At 56.1% G+C, this 12,753-nt stretch overlaps 2 protein-coding genes across 6 annotated transcripts in view; one reads left to right on the forward strand and one right to left on the reverse strand.

The window, feature by feature from the left end:
- The first annotated feature begins 613 nt into the window (after positions 1-613).
- Positions 614-10,440, forward strand: Slc16a3 (solute carrier family 16 member 3). 3 transcript variants are annotated; one of them, XM_006987644.4, is made up of 6 exons: positions 614-714; positions 5,977-6,060; positions 7,030-7,279; positions 7,651-7,794; positions 8,158-8,925; positions 9,572-10,440. In XM_006987644.4, exons 3-6 carry the CDS (start codon positions 7,057-7,059, stop codon positions 9,841-9,843), a joined length of 1,407 nt encoding a protein of 468 aa, XP_006987706.1. In that variant the 5' UTR covers positions 614-714; positions 5,977-6,060; positions 7,030-7,056; the 3' UTR covers positions 9,844-10,440. The 3 variants fall into 3 exon arrangements, with proteins under 3 accessions (XP_006987706.1, XP_006987707.1, XP_015861657.1); XM_016006171.3 differs by having other exon boundaries at positions 636-714; positions 5,977-6,025; XM_006987645.4 differs by lacking the exon at positions 5,977-6,060 and having other exon boundaries at positions 623-714.
- Csnk1d (casein kinase 1 delta) overlaps positions 9,886-12,753 on the reverse strand; it is a 36,953-nt gene continuing 34,085 nt past the window's right edge. Inside the window, exons 9-10 of one of the 3 annotated variants that reach the window (XR_013042010.1) lie at positions 10,820-10,972; positions 9,886-10,025 (exon numbers count right to left, since the gene is read on the reverse strand). Coding sequence is in view for 1 of the 3 variants with exons in the window: in XM_076543947.1 (XP_076400062.1) it covers positions 10,883-10,972 (90 nt within the window). In the remaining 2 variants the exon portion in view is untranslated. Of the gene's footprint in view, positions 10,973-12,753 lie in introns of all 3 variants that reach the window. The other 2 variants (XR_013042011.1, XM_076543947.1) reach the window with 2 other exon arrangements.

Consider the following 12,753-nt stretch of genomic DNA (forward strand, 5'->3'; position numbering starts at 1 on the left):
AAGGAGGTTGGCAGCCTTGCCCAAGATCCCCCTATAGTCCAAGGTGCTGCGCGGTTCTTGCTTCTCAGCTAGGGGAGACATCGCCACCGCCACGCAACAGTTCAGGCGTAGACACCAGCAGGATGTGGAGGTTTGGATGGGGCGAAGATCCAAAGGAGGCCTAGAGACCGAGAGCTGAGGCAGGTGGCGGGAGCCCATGGTGAATGGGGTGCAGTGGGGGCGCGTGCCACCCGGCAGAAGGCGCGAGCCAGGGCATGGAGGGCAAAAAAGGTTCCATTCTCGAAGGTAGTGAGGACGCTGGCGCTCTCTTGCCAGAATCATAGAAGGACCCCACAGCCTTGGAAAGGGATAAATGGAGGGGCAGAAAGGGGTGCCTAGGGGAGGCGAGGCGGTCAGCCTGGGTCTGAGGGCGCGTGAGAAGGTCCGTGTTGGGTAGGGTCTGCGCCCGGACCACCTATGAGAACGGGTTCAGTTCCGGGCTCCCTGGTAAGCGGAGAATGGCAGTGACCGAGCCGTCGGGGCGCAGCAGCTGGGCGCCCCCTCCGGCAGCAGCGAGGGGTCCGGCGGGGAGGGCAGGGGCGGCGCCAGGCAGCGGTGACGTGCGCGGGGGACGTGCCGCGCGAGGGATGAGAGCACTTAAAGTCGCCCCCGGCTCGGCGCCGAGCAGCCCAGGCGGACAGAGGCGGACGCTGCGGCCGGCGGTGGCGGTGGCAGGTAGGCGCGGCGGGATGCTTGGCGCGTGGAGAGAGGCAGGGACCCTCCAGTGGCCCAGGGGTTGGGCCTTGGTTCCTCAGGTGCCGGATCCGGGCCTGGAGCTCCTGGCTCCCGGTCATCTCCCCTCCTAGTTCCCCAGCCCCGGGTCTCTCCTGACTTGGAAAACCCTCTCACCACTGCGGCTCCACCAAATGGCCTGGAGCAGCCAGTTGCGTGCTCGCATCCTGCCTCCCTACCTTCGCAGAAGCCTCTCCATCCGACAGCCCTCGGGGGCTGGGCTTCATCTAGGAGGCAGCCGCTCTGGGCGACCAAACGTCCAGAGTATAAATAGCTCGGCCCAAGGGGGTTGGAGGGTGGCCAGGCGACTGGAGAACCTGGGCTATATTTGGTGGGAATGCTATAGACTTCTTGGAACCCTGAACCTCCAGCGGGCATCACAGCAGGCCGCCCAGTGAGAGAGGAGCACGTGCGCTTCGGAATGGTTGGGGGAGGAATGCCCTCGGGTCTCTTCCTCCCATCTCCTCATTACATCTTACTAACCACCTTAAACTCCCTAACCATCTCCCAGCCACCACTATTAGCCCAAACTAGGCACATGAAAGTGTGGTTTCCCTCCATAATGGGATAGGTTTGCCCTATCCTCATTCCGTGGGAAAACCAGGTGCACAGCCTAGGTTTTTTTGTTTACCTGAGAAATGGTTTACCTGGATGCTGGTCCAGTCAACAGGCAGCTTTAACTGCAAGGGAAGCCGTTAACTCTGCCACTGATGGTTCTTGGAATCTGGGCGACAGGTAAGGGGCAGCGAAGTCTGCTCTTTACCCGTCGCACAGGGCTGCATGTCCAGGCCGACAGGAACACTTTCTGTGATGATCAGAATCAGGGCAACAGGGTGATCTGAGAGACAGTAAATGGCAAGGCTCCCCCATACAACACAGCCCAGTAGCTTGTCCAAAGCCGGGGGTGGATTTTGTTGGTGGCAGGAGGTTATCTCCCAGGGCCCTCAGCTTCATTCCACAGGCCCAAAAGTTGGCTGGTGTCCAGTGGGTGCTGGGTCTGTCTGCTGAAAATGTTGGGACTCCCTCAGGATGGGCAGTGACTAATGCACAGCTACGATGGTGCGCGAATGACGGGTCTACCCCTCAAGGGGCACCGGGGACACTACCTGGGTATCTGTGGATCCTTCTTGACAAGGACTTTGTGGTGTCGACAAAGCCTTGAACAACCATTGGTTTGGTGCCAAGATGGACTTGCCCACACCACCAGTGACCTTGGGGCAGGGCCTGCTTCCCATATAAACGATCTAGTACTCACTGCCTGGAAGCCTAAATTTGGAGGGGGAGCAAGGAGAAAGCATTGTTGAACTTACAGCCATCAGGAGTGATATAGAAGGGGTCGGTTTGTGGGTCCCTTAGTATGCCAGTGTGCCGGGATTACCGACTCTAGGGCCAGTTCTGCAGTGAACTGGCCAGGAAGTGGGGGCTGGTGAGGGACCAAGTGCAGGGGGCACCTTGGGGCTCCAAGTCGGACCTTCTGGATGGTGGTGCTTAGCAATTGGAGACGCCTCTGGATCAGGCCTTGGTCCACTTGGCACTGGGCACTGGCACAGGGGCAGGGCAGGAATGGAGACAGCCCTAGTGGCATGAGTAGGCCTCCTGCCTCAGTTTCCATCACTGGAAAGGGCCATGAGGGGCAGGTGCACTTATGAACTAGCTGCGAGACCCGCAGTTCATCAGTCAGCATCTCAGAGGCTCGGCCGCGCGCCCCGGCTCGCTTCTGCGAAGGGCAGAGGGAAATGGCCCGCCTTGAAAGCCCATCTGTGGGTGAATTGTAGGGCCCCTTAGGGCATGCGGCGCCTCGCTCTGCGAGTACGGTAGGAGCGTAGAAGGACCGCCTACTCCAGGCAATACGGGCGGCGGCTCCTCCCTTGGCGCGGTCACGTCCCCCACGTCCCGAGGCCGCTTGGGTGGAGCTTCCTTCCCTTCCCGACCCTAGCCCGACCCACTGAGCCCCGCCCAGGTCTGCTGGACTTTTACATCCAGTCGGCAGATGGAGTGAGGCGGTCCTGTCGGTTACCGCCTCTAACCCAACCCCCCCCCATACATCTGCCATCTCCAGACCTACCTCCTTGCCAGACAGTGGTGGGAGTTGGGGGGCGCTTATGACTTCTGCGCCTCCCTTTAGCTTTGGATCCTGGCTTTAGGAAGGAAGACTGCACGGGAATTGAGGGTTCCATGCATGGCCTTGTGAGGGAGTAGCCAGTGCAGTGCCCAGCAGGCCTAGGTGGAACTTTGTGGGAAAGTGGCTCAGAGAGGGTCCCACTCACTAACCCTAACCTTGCAGAGAAGGGGCTCCCACAGCAAGATGGAGAAGATCCCCAGGACGGCCCCATTTTTGTGACAGTCAAGCGTTGAAGGTTTCTCACAAGGTGTGGGACTCTGAGCCCAAGTAGCCTACCACAGCCCTGCAGGGATCTCGGGCTTGAGGTGGGGTGGTGGTTGGCTCTGGGCAACAGTGTCTATTCTGGCAAACAAGACGAGTATTTCTACCCTGCTGGTCCCTGAGAGGTTGATGTGAGCTGACAGGACAACTTGCCGTGATGCCAGGCATGCCCTGGAGGCTGGGCAGGCCAGGAGGGATGGGGTGGAGGGGCGGCGGCGGGGTGGAGGGCCGGCGGCGGGGTGGAGGGCCGGGCAACCCCTGTGGCTCAGCCTCTGCTGCACCACGCCTCCGCAGAAAAAGCCCCGAGGGCCTTTTCCCTGGCATTCCTTTACATACTGGTGGGCTCAGGGCTGAGGGCTCAGAAAGGAGAGGCACGCTGTTATACCTGTTTGTACAATGGTAGGGGAAGGGAGGGAGGGAACTTGGAAGGAGACCTTTCAACAGCCTCTTGCCCCTGCTACCAAGGTATTGAGGGCTAGCCTCAACTAGTTGCTTGTTTTTTGAGGATCTGGAATGTAACCCAAGGAAGGTAGTTGCCTTAGTTCCTGCCACCTACTTAGATCACAAAGGCAGGGCCAAGCCTGGTCCCTCCTCTGATGATGGCCACTTAAGGGGCACCTGAATAGACCAGAGACCAGAACTCAGGGCTTGGACCACTGTGGGCACCTTCCTTGGACTGATAGTCCAGACCCTTGAATGCAAAAGGATGTTACAAGGGACTCCCATGTACCTCTGCCATAGGCAACACTCACTGGCCTTTCAAAGGCCTCTAGGGACCAGCTTTCGGGAGCACCCTGCAGGCTTTCCTGACCCAGCCCCCACCCCCCAGATCAGTTTTCTGTGACCTGGAGGCTGAGTTATTTCTGGGCTGCTTCACATGCTTCCCTGGGAGGGTAAATGTCACTGAAAGGCCAGACAGCTAGGGTGTGCCCATGGATATGCTGTTGGAGGTGGGGGCCCCTGTGGATATAGACAGGGAAGCCCAAGGGTTAGAGCACTGGCCTGCATTTTGGCCCATCCATGCTGTTACCCTGTGGATCTCATTCTCAAGGCAGGCTGGGGATCCTAGCTTTTTCTCTACTGGGATGTGTTGAGGCCTGGGTGACAAAAAGCAGCCTAAACAGCAGGCTTAAACTCCACCCCTGGTTGGGAAATTTGATCTCCTTGAGAAGTCTTCCTCTCTGGGGTCTCTGGAGACAGGCTGGGGTGGGCACTGGCGAGGCTCCGTTAGGGTAGTTAGCATCACACTGGGTAAGGACAACGCTGGTGCTGGGCCTTGGTGGAGAGCTTCCTGTCTTGGTGCCATCATCTTGGCACTGAAGGGGGCCTTCCCTGTATTATTAGTCTTACATGCAGCCATGGGCCTGAAAAGCTCCAGAACATGTACCCTTCAGACCTTGCCTGCCCTTCAAGACCCCAGTTCAGAGGGCCCATCATCTACAGCTGGTAATTATGTCCCCCTTTCTGTCCTTCTGGAATTCTGAGAGCTCCAGTGAGGGCCCAACCTTTATAAGAAACAAGCAAAGGTGGAGAAACTTCAAAAGGCTGGAATACCTGTTAGTACCTTGATTAAGTGCTACACATACCTGATACAGCTCAGATGCTCAGGCCTGGGAGCTCTCATCCTCTGTGGGGGACCTCAGGGGCCCAGAGTTAGGTTAGTGCTCACGGCTGTTTCTGGGCACGCTCTCCTTTTGGCTTTGCATGGAAATTGGATTTTATTTTATTTTGTGAACGCGTGCGCACACGCCGGGGGGGGGGGGGGGGGGGATAGGGGGTTGGGGCACAGGCGTCTGTGTGCCTATGTGTGTGTGTGTCATTGTTTATGGAGGTCAGGACAACCTGTAGGAGTCAGTTCTCTTCCATCATGTAGGTCATGGGGATTGAACCCACTCTGTCAGCCTCAGGGGCAGGTGCCTTTACCCACTGAGCCACCTTGCCCACTCTGGCTTTATTTTAAAAAGTGCAACAGAAGGCCGGGCATAGTGATGCATGCCGGTAATCCTAGGACTCAAGAGTTAGAGGCAAGGGAGTTTGAGGCCATCCTGTGATATATATAGAGTTCCAAGCCAACTAGGGCTACATAGTGAGATAGTGTCCACACACACACACACACACACACACACACACACACACACACACACACACACACAAATAAAGAAACAAAAGAGGTAACAAACTTTTCTAAAGCCACAATCTGAACAAGCAGGAACCCCAGTTGGCCACCCCTTCCATTCTCTCCTTGACTTAAATTTTGGGCCTGGCGTCATCCTCATTTTTCTGTCTTTGGTTTCATCTCTAAATGGTATATGCCTAAAATGCACTCCCCGACTCCAGTTTTTAGTTTCCCTTTTAAATAATCTTAAGGGTCTTTTAAACCCAGGGCTAATGGATAAGAGGTGCCTGGAATCTGGGGCTCCCACTGAGCATGTCCTCACTGGCATAAAATACTTGTCCTTTGGGTGTGAGTGGGGAGGGTCTCAGGCTGGGCCATGGCCAGATGGTCAGAAGCAGGGTGAATGAAGCCTTTGAAGGTAGGTGTGCGTTCACAGCAGAGCTGTGTGTTGTCTCTGAACCTTAGGAAAACCTGGGTGGAGTCACACCACATTTGGGCTTCCCAGGACACAGTCTAGTTTAGCATGTCTGTGCCCAGCCACGGGACTCTGCTCACAGGAAGAAGGCAGCAAAGGGGCAGGGCTGGAGCCTGCAGATACATGCCCAGCCCTTCCAGGGAGAGCAGCCAGGGTAGCTCTCCTGGTCAGGGGTTTACATCCCAGTGCCAGCTGCCCTGAAACAACATCATGATTTGATTTTCTCCCCAGAGTACTGTTTGGCAGCACAGCATTTGTGGAGACTGGACTGAATACTCAGGTCAGAGGCTGCCCCCTGCTGCAGCTCAATTCTTGGTGAGATGGGGGATGAGGCTGAGCAACCTCTGCGATTAGGGGAACACTGACTGGGGGTCGATACCCAGACAAAAACCCGGTCCTAGCTTTCGGACTTGCTTTGTCTCACATCAACTAAGCCCCTGAAATTCATGAAAAGGGAAGTTAGCACTGGGTGGGGGTGGGGTATGGGACACTTCCTGCTTACTTTAGCAGCTAGGGGCCAGAAGATCTGCCCCTGTTCCAATAGATTAATTATGAGCTGCAGCCATGACTGATTTTTTTCCCTTAACCCCTAGGCCTTCCTAGAATCCACCAGGATCTTCAGCCTCTTCCAAAAGCCACTGTCATGGGTGATTCTAGGCAGAGTTAGAAGTACTAAGCTCTACCCAGGGGAAGTAGGAAGCGCCTTCATCTGCCTCTGCTCCAGACCCATGTCCTCCCAGTCAGTCAGAAAGTGGAATCCAGGGTGGGCAAAGAGTGCAGCCCAGCTCCTCAGGGGGCAGAACAGGGCAGGGCTCACCTCATTTAGATTTAGAGCTGGGCAAAGCACTGGGCACCCACCCCAGACATTCTGGGGGAGGACTCGAGAATGTGCCCCCAAGGGGTGGGAAGTATAGGCTGCTGCCAGGGTTACGTTGTGCGGCACAGCCTCTGCCCAGTGCAAAAAACACCAGCTAGGGCTGGTTTCTTGGGTCTGTTCTTCCCAGGAGGTAATGTGAATCCTGGCCAAGCCCGAAAAAGTCATTGTACTTTATAGCCACCTGTGTGGGAACAGACAGCTGAGTGAGAGTCCAGACAGCTTCCCAAAGTACCAGTTAAGGTAGTGACAGCAGGCTGCCCGAGGCTGAGCTGCTGTAGGAGTGGCCAGGTGCCAATTCTGGGACTCTCCAGGTGTCTTGCCTGTTTCTGTCCCCACCCTCCTCTGCTGGGCTGCAGCTGAGGTGATCACCCTGGCAACCTGAGTCAGCTCTGTTTCTTTTCTCTCAGGGCAAGGTGAAACCAGCCCTCCTGGCTATGGGAGGAGCCGTGGTGGACGATGGTCCCACCGGAATCAAGGCCCCTGATGGCGGCTGGGGCTGGGCAGTCCTCTTCGGCTGTTTCATCATCACGGGTTTCTCCTATGCCTTTCCCAAAGCAGTCAGCGTGTTTTTCAAGGAGCTCATGCATGAGTTTGGGATTGGCTACAGCGACACAGCTTGGATCTCCTCCATCCTGCTGGCTATGCTCTACGGCACAGGTGAGCTGGGGTCCACAGGCATCCCAGGGAGCGCAGAGGAATGGGGAAGTCCTTCAGCGGGTGATCTTGCCCAGAAAGGTATTGGTTCTCTGAAGGGCAAAGTGTCTCGGTCCCTGTCTAAGTGTGTAGGCTCCTCCCAGTGGTCAGGCTCCACAAGCGGTTCCTTCAAAGAGGTTGATGCCTGTTGACCTGCTTAGGTCATGTGAGGAGCTGGGCTCTGCCCAGTGTCCACGAGTCACCTTGCACTAAGAACCTAGCCCCCAGTGCCCAGCACACCTGATAATTGAGGGTCTTGCATATTCTGGTGGGCAGGGATGGGGCAGAGTCAAGCCAGACGCCTGGCCCCTCCCTCAGCTACCTTCTCTACACAGGGCCACTCTGCAGTGTGTGTGTGAACCGTTTTGGCTGCCGGCCTGTCATGCTTGTGGGTGGCCTCTTTGCATCCCTGGGAATGGTGGCCGCATCTTTCTGCAGAAGCATCATTCAGATCTACCTCACCACAGGGGTCATCACTGGTGAGTTGGGTGGGACCTGCAGACCTCCCGCGCATGATCTGTTCTGAGTTTGGGGGCAAAGTTGAGCACTGTTGGGCTTCTTGGCTGTACCCTTCCCATCCGTAAGTCTGACGAGACACGTGGCCAGTGTCTGAGGCTCTGTACTCTGAGACCCATTAGATGCTCGCCACCATTTGCAATGGACCTGCGCTCAGGGAAGTTGGGGTATGGATGAAGGTATGGGAGACACGGGTCTAAGCTGCCTTCCCTGCAAGTCCTGGCCATGGGGTTCAACTCTGCTCTCCTTGGAGGTCTGGGCCTGGGGTTTCATAGTGCCTTCTTTGCAAGTCTGGGTTTGAGGTCTTACACTGCCCTCTCTTACAGGCTTGGGTCTGGCTCTCAACTTCCAGCCCTCCCTCATCATGCTCAACCGATACTTCAACAAAAGGCGCCCCATCGCCAATGGGCTGGCGGCAGCGGGCAGTCCAGTGTTCCTCTGCGCGCTGTCCCCGCTGGGGCAGCTCCTGCAGGACCACTATGGCTGGCGAGGTGGCTTCCTCATCCTGGGGGGCCTGCTGCTCAACTGCTGTGTGTGCGCCGCGCTCATGAGGCCGCTGGCGGCACCCAAGGCGCGTGCAGGGACCGGGCCCCATGTCCCCCAGCGGCCATCAAAGCATCTTTTGGACTTGAGTGTCTTCCGAGACCGTGGCTTCCTCATCTATGCAGTGGCTGCTTCCATCATGGTGCTGGGGCTCTTTGTGCCCCCAGTGTTTGTGGTGAGTTATGCTAAGGATCTGGGTGTGCCTGACACAAAGGCGGCCTTCCTCCTCACCATCCTGGGCTTCATTGACATCTTTGCCAGGCCCACAGCTGGTTTCATAACGGGGCTCAAGAAGGTGCGGCCCTACTCTGTCTACCTCTTCAGCTTTGCCATGTTCTTCAATGGCTTCACCGACCTGACAGGCTCCACAGCCAGTGACTATGGTGGCCTGGTGGTCTTCTGCATCTTCTTTGGCATCTCATATGGCATGGTAGGGGCTCTACAGTTTGAGGTGCTCATGGCTATCGTAGGCACTCAGAAGTTCTCCAGCGCCATCGGTCTCGTGTTGCTGTTAGAGGCTGTGGCTGTGCTCATCGGACCCCCATCAGGAGGTGAGTGCTGCTGGCAGGGGACACCAGAACAGGGCAAGGCCTGGCCTCCCTGAGGAGGGGCTACCTACCCCCCTTCCTTTCACACCTGCTTTAGGAGACTGGAAATAGATAGGATCTGGGGCCAGCAGATGTCAGCAGTAAGTGCTGGCTCTGAGCCAAGACAGGCATAAACTTTGGTCCTTTTATTCTCTGAAGGCCAGCCAAAAACACTCCATTGAAATGGAGAATGGCTTTAGCTGGAGAGGGTGGCCTAGCTATCCTGGACTGTCTCTTACTCCACAGCCCTTTCTGATCCCCTTAAAGCCTCTGGCTCCTTCTTTATCCAAGAATGGTCTTGGGGTCCTCAGTTACTAAGTATTCAGGGCCTTGCTAAGCCATGTTTCTTTCTAGGGGTCTGTGACTGGGAAGGGAGATATATGCCCCATGAGTGCAAACCTTCAAGGCCACTTCTATCCATCCTTTTTGATTCAGCCTTTGCTCTCATGGGCTGGGGAGGGCTGGGCAGATGCTGCTGGGGATGGAGTTCAAGGCAGACAGGGTGACTGCATGCATGAGGCATTTCCTCAATGCCAGGAGATGGAGCCCTGGCCCAGGGTGGAAGCAGGGTACTCCCAGGAGCTTCTAGTGACCCGGGTCTTCTTTGCAGGCAAGCTGCTGGATGCCACGAAAGTTTACAAGTATGTGTTCATCCTGGCGGGGGCCGAGGTGCTCACCTCCTCCCTTGTGCTGCTGTTGGGCAACTTCTTCTGCATCAGGAAGAGGCCCGAGGTGACCCAGCCTGAGGAGGTGGCCTCAGAGGAGAAGCTCCACAAGCCCCCGGTGGACTCGAGGGTGGACTCGAGGGAGGTGGAGCACTTCCTGAAGGGACAGCCTGAGAAAAATGGGGAGGTGGTTCATACCCCGGAAACCAGCGTGTGAGCGGCCTGGCCGGGCGGGCAGGGAGCAGGGAAGAGGTCCAGAGACTGGCAACGCTCATATTTATTTCACAAACAGGACCAGCTGAGGCGGGGCCATCTGCTCAGCTCTGGCTGCCTGGTCAGCGGGTCAGTGTTTTGCGGGGAGAGGTGGCGGGGTGGGAACCGTGTCGTTCCAAAGTGGATCTGCGGTGAAGCCAAGGAAGCCGCACAGTTACCAGCCGGCAGACCAGGGCCCCAGCCTGCTGAGCCCGAGCAGCCTGTGCCTCCCCGCCCCCACTGTGGCCAAGGACCTAGAAACCCACACTTAGGAGACAACACGACTTTAATCAGAGGGCAGGGCTGGGACGGGCTGGCAGGTGGGTGCTGCCTGCAGGGTCCTCCCTGGCCCCACCATCCACCCCCACCTCTGCCCTGGTCTCCTACATTGCCAGTCACCCCTCGTCTAGGGGACAAAGCGCTCCTTCTGCCTGAGAAGGTAAAACAGTCCTGTGTGTAGAGGAGCACCAGAGGGCCTGTCTCCAGCTGTCTGGTTCTGGGCAGTGGTCTGTTCACCCTGAGTCCCACCTTTGTTAAATAACAAACTGCTGATTCTTAAAAAGTGGTTCTGATCTTCATTAGCTCTCCCAGTTCTGCCTGCTGTAACCTTCTCTGCTGCCCCTAGGGTTTGTTCAGCAGCCACAGCGTTCATATAGCAGGAAGAAAAGGGGAGAGGGGAATATCAAGGGAGGGAGAGGGGCCCCAGGGTGGCACTCGGAGGCCATGGGAGCCCCCAGGGGTGAGGAGACTGAGCTCAGATACAGCATAAGCTCTGTTCACTGTCTGTGGGCTTCCAGCGTAAGTTTCCTGCCTTCCGTTTATTCACCCCTCTGGAGGGCTGGTAAATTTCTCTATGTAGTCAGCACCTGCTGATCCTGTTCCCCGTCCTCTGTCCAGCCCATGCTCAGCACTCGGGTTTGCCCTGGGCACCTCGCACCCACCTGCCCTGTGGCCAGTGGCGGCCTGCGTGGCTGGAAGCCCGGTCAGAGGCCGCTGGGGCCGCCTCAGTAGGTGGTGCGTCGTGGGCGCTGGGGACGGCAGCGGGCACCTTGGCGGGCCGCGTGCAGCCGGAGAGACGACACGTCCCTGCTCCTCTGCAAGGAAAAGGAGGCAGTGCTCATACCTGGTACCAGCCTCCCACACGCCCTGGTGGGTCTGGCTCTGCTCAGCTCCATGAGGAGGCCAAGGGTTTGCAGCTCTGACCCAGTCTCAAGATTCTGGGGTGCCTCTCTAGTAAGTCAGCTGCTGGGCAGTGCTGGTGGCAGCTGTGGTCACACACATCCTGGAGTCTCATCTGCCAACCTCACCAGAGCAAGTGGGAATGGCAAGGACCTCAGACTTAGACAGGCCAAGCCCCAACTGTCGCGCTAGCTGCCCCTAGAAACTAGAGGGAAAAGAGACAAAGTGGTAGGGAGTGAGTAGCACTCTGATGCAGAGACACTGGGCCTCGGTGGACATAGCCTGCTCTGCCCACCTCTCAGCTAGCCTCACTCCTCAGGACTCGCAAGAGCCTCAGGCCTCCTTCCTCTGCTCCTAGGCCTAGCAGCAGCAATTGTACTGATGGAATCATTGCCTGAGAGCAGCTCTTGGTGGGGAGGGTACAGGAAGGGCCTTTTCCTAGAACCACCACCTGCACTGATCAGACTATGATTTCCCAACCTCTTACACCCTAAACCAGCTCTTCCCCTCTCAAGCCTGTATGTGCTGGTGGGACCTCACTTGCACCCCATGGTGGCAGCCTCTATGCCCTGTAATGAGCAGGTGGTTTCATCTGTCTGCATTTCTGCAGAGATACTTTCCAATTGGACAAAAGCAAACTCCCTGTCCTCAAGTATGGCTGCTGGAACACCTGGAGTGGTAACCATCCCAAAGAGATGATTCTGAAGCCAAAAAGACCTAAGGAGGGACTGAATGCTTGGGCAGCAGCTGGGGACACATCAGAGGATGTGCTGAACAGACTGCCCTGTAGGGGCTGAATGGAGTACCAAGGATATTCAGTATCCTCTGAAGACCCAAGCCTGAGTGACAATGGAAAGGCCTGTCCAACCAGACTCACCTGTTACTGGGCCTGCAAAGGTCCAGGGAAAGAGATATCTCATCATCCCCAAATCAGTCTGAGCAAATGAGCTAGGCTTATGGGCTACTACTGCCCAACCTACTGGGTCTGTCTCCCCAAACCCTGTACTCTTGGCAGAGAACACACAGAGCTAAGTATGTGAATGACAAGTAACAGCCTACTGGCTAGTGATTCTACACCATCTGAAAAATTCAGGGTGGGCTTCTGAAGGCAGCTGCCCAGACGCACGGCTGTTTGTGGGACCACCCAGTCTCCAGAGTAGACAATGGCCTCTTGGATGTGCAGTTCATCCAGACTCTGGTTCCAAGACCAGCTCCTTTCACCTCTAGCACAAGCACCTTTACAGGAGAGTGAAAAGTAGTACCTAACAGTGGATTGCTTATAGGACCTGTTCTTTGCCTGGCTGCAACAGAAGGGAGCTCTAGACTCAGGGAAGTGCCAATATAGGCAAAGCTGGCACTAATTTCATCTCCTATTTCAGTGGTTCTCAACCTTCATAAGGCCATGGCCCTTTAATACAGTTCCTATTTTGCAGTGATCCCCAACCATAAAATTAATTTTCATTCCTACTTCATAACTGTAATTTTGCTATTATGAATTGCAATGCAAATATTTTTGGAGATAAGAGGGTTGTCAAAGGGGTCATGACCCATACATAGGTTGAAAACCATTGTCCTAGCTAATGAGGGACAGTGGAACAACAGTCCCTTCTGGAATTCACCAAGCAGGCCAGAAGCCAACTTGGGATGCTCAAAGTACAGGCAGAATGGCTGAAGAGTAACTAACTTGGAAGAGACT

This window comes from Peromyscus maniculatus, chromosome 8 (assembly GCF_049852395.1).
Source record: "Peromyscus maniculatus bairdii isolate BWxNUB_F1_BW_parent chromosome 8, HU_Pman_BW_mat_3.1, whole genome shotgun sequence".
Taxonomy (NCBI): domain Eukaryota; kingdom Metazoa; phylum Chordata; class Mammalia; order Rodentia; family Cricetidae; genus Peromyscus; species Peromyscus maniculatus.

What these genes read in the sequence shown, in the direction of transcription:
- Slc16a3 (XM_006987644.4), top strand. Translation starts at nt 7,057, where the DNA reads ATGGGAGGAGCCGTGGTGGACGATGGTCCCACCGGAATCAAGGCCCCT. An exon ending in GGCTATGCTCTACGGCACAG is followed by an intron (nt 7,280 to 7,650) that starts GTGAGCTGGGGT and finishes TTCTCTACACAG; the next exon opens with GGCCACTCTGCAGTGTGTGT. An exon ending in CACCACAGGGGTCATCACTG is followed by an intron (nt 7,795 to 8,157) that starts GTGAGTTGGGTG and finishes CCTCTCTTACAG; the next exon opens with GCTTGGGTCTGGCTCTCAAC.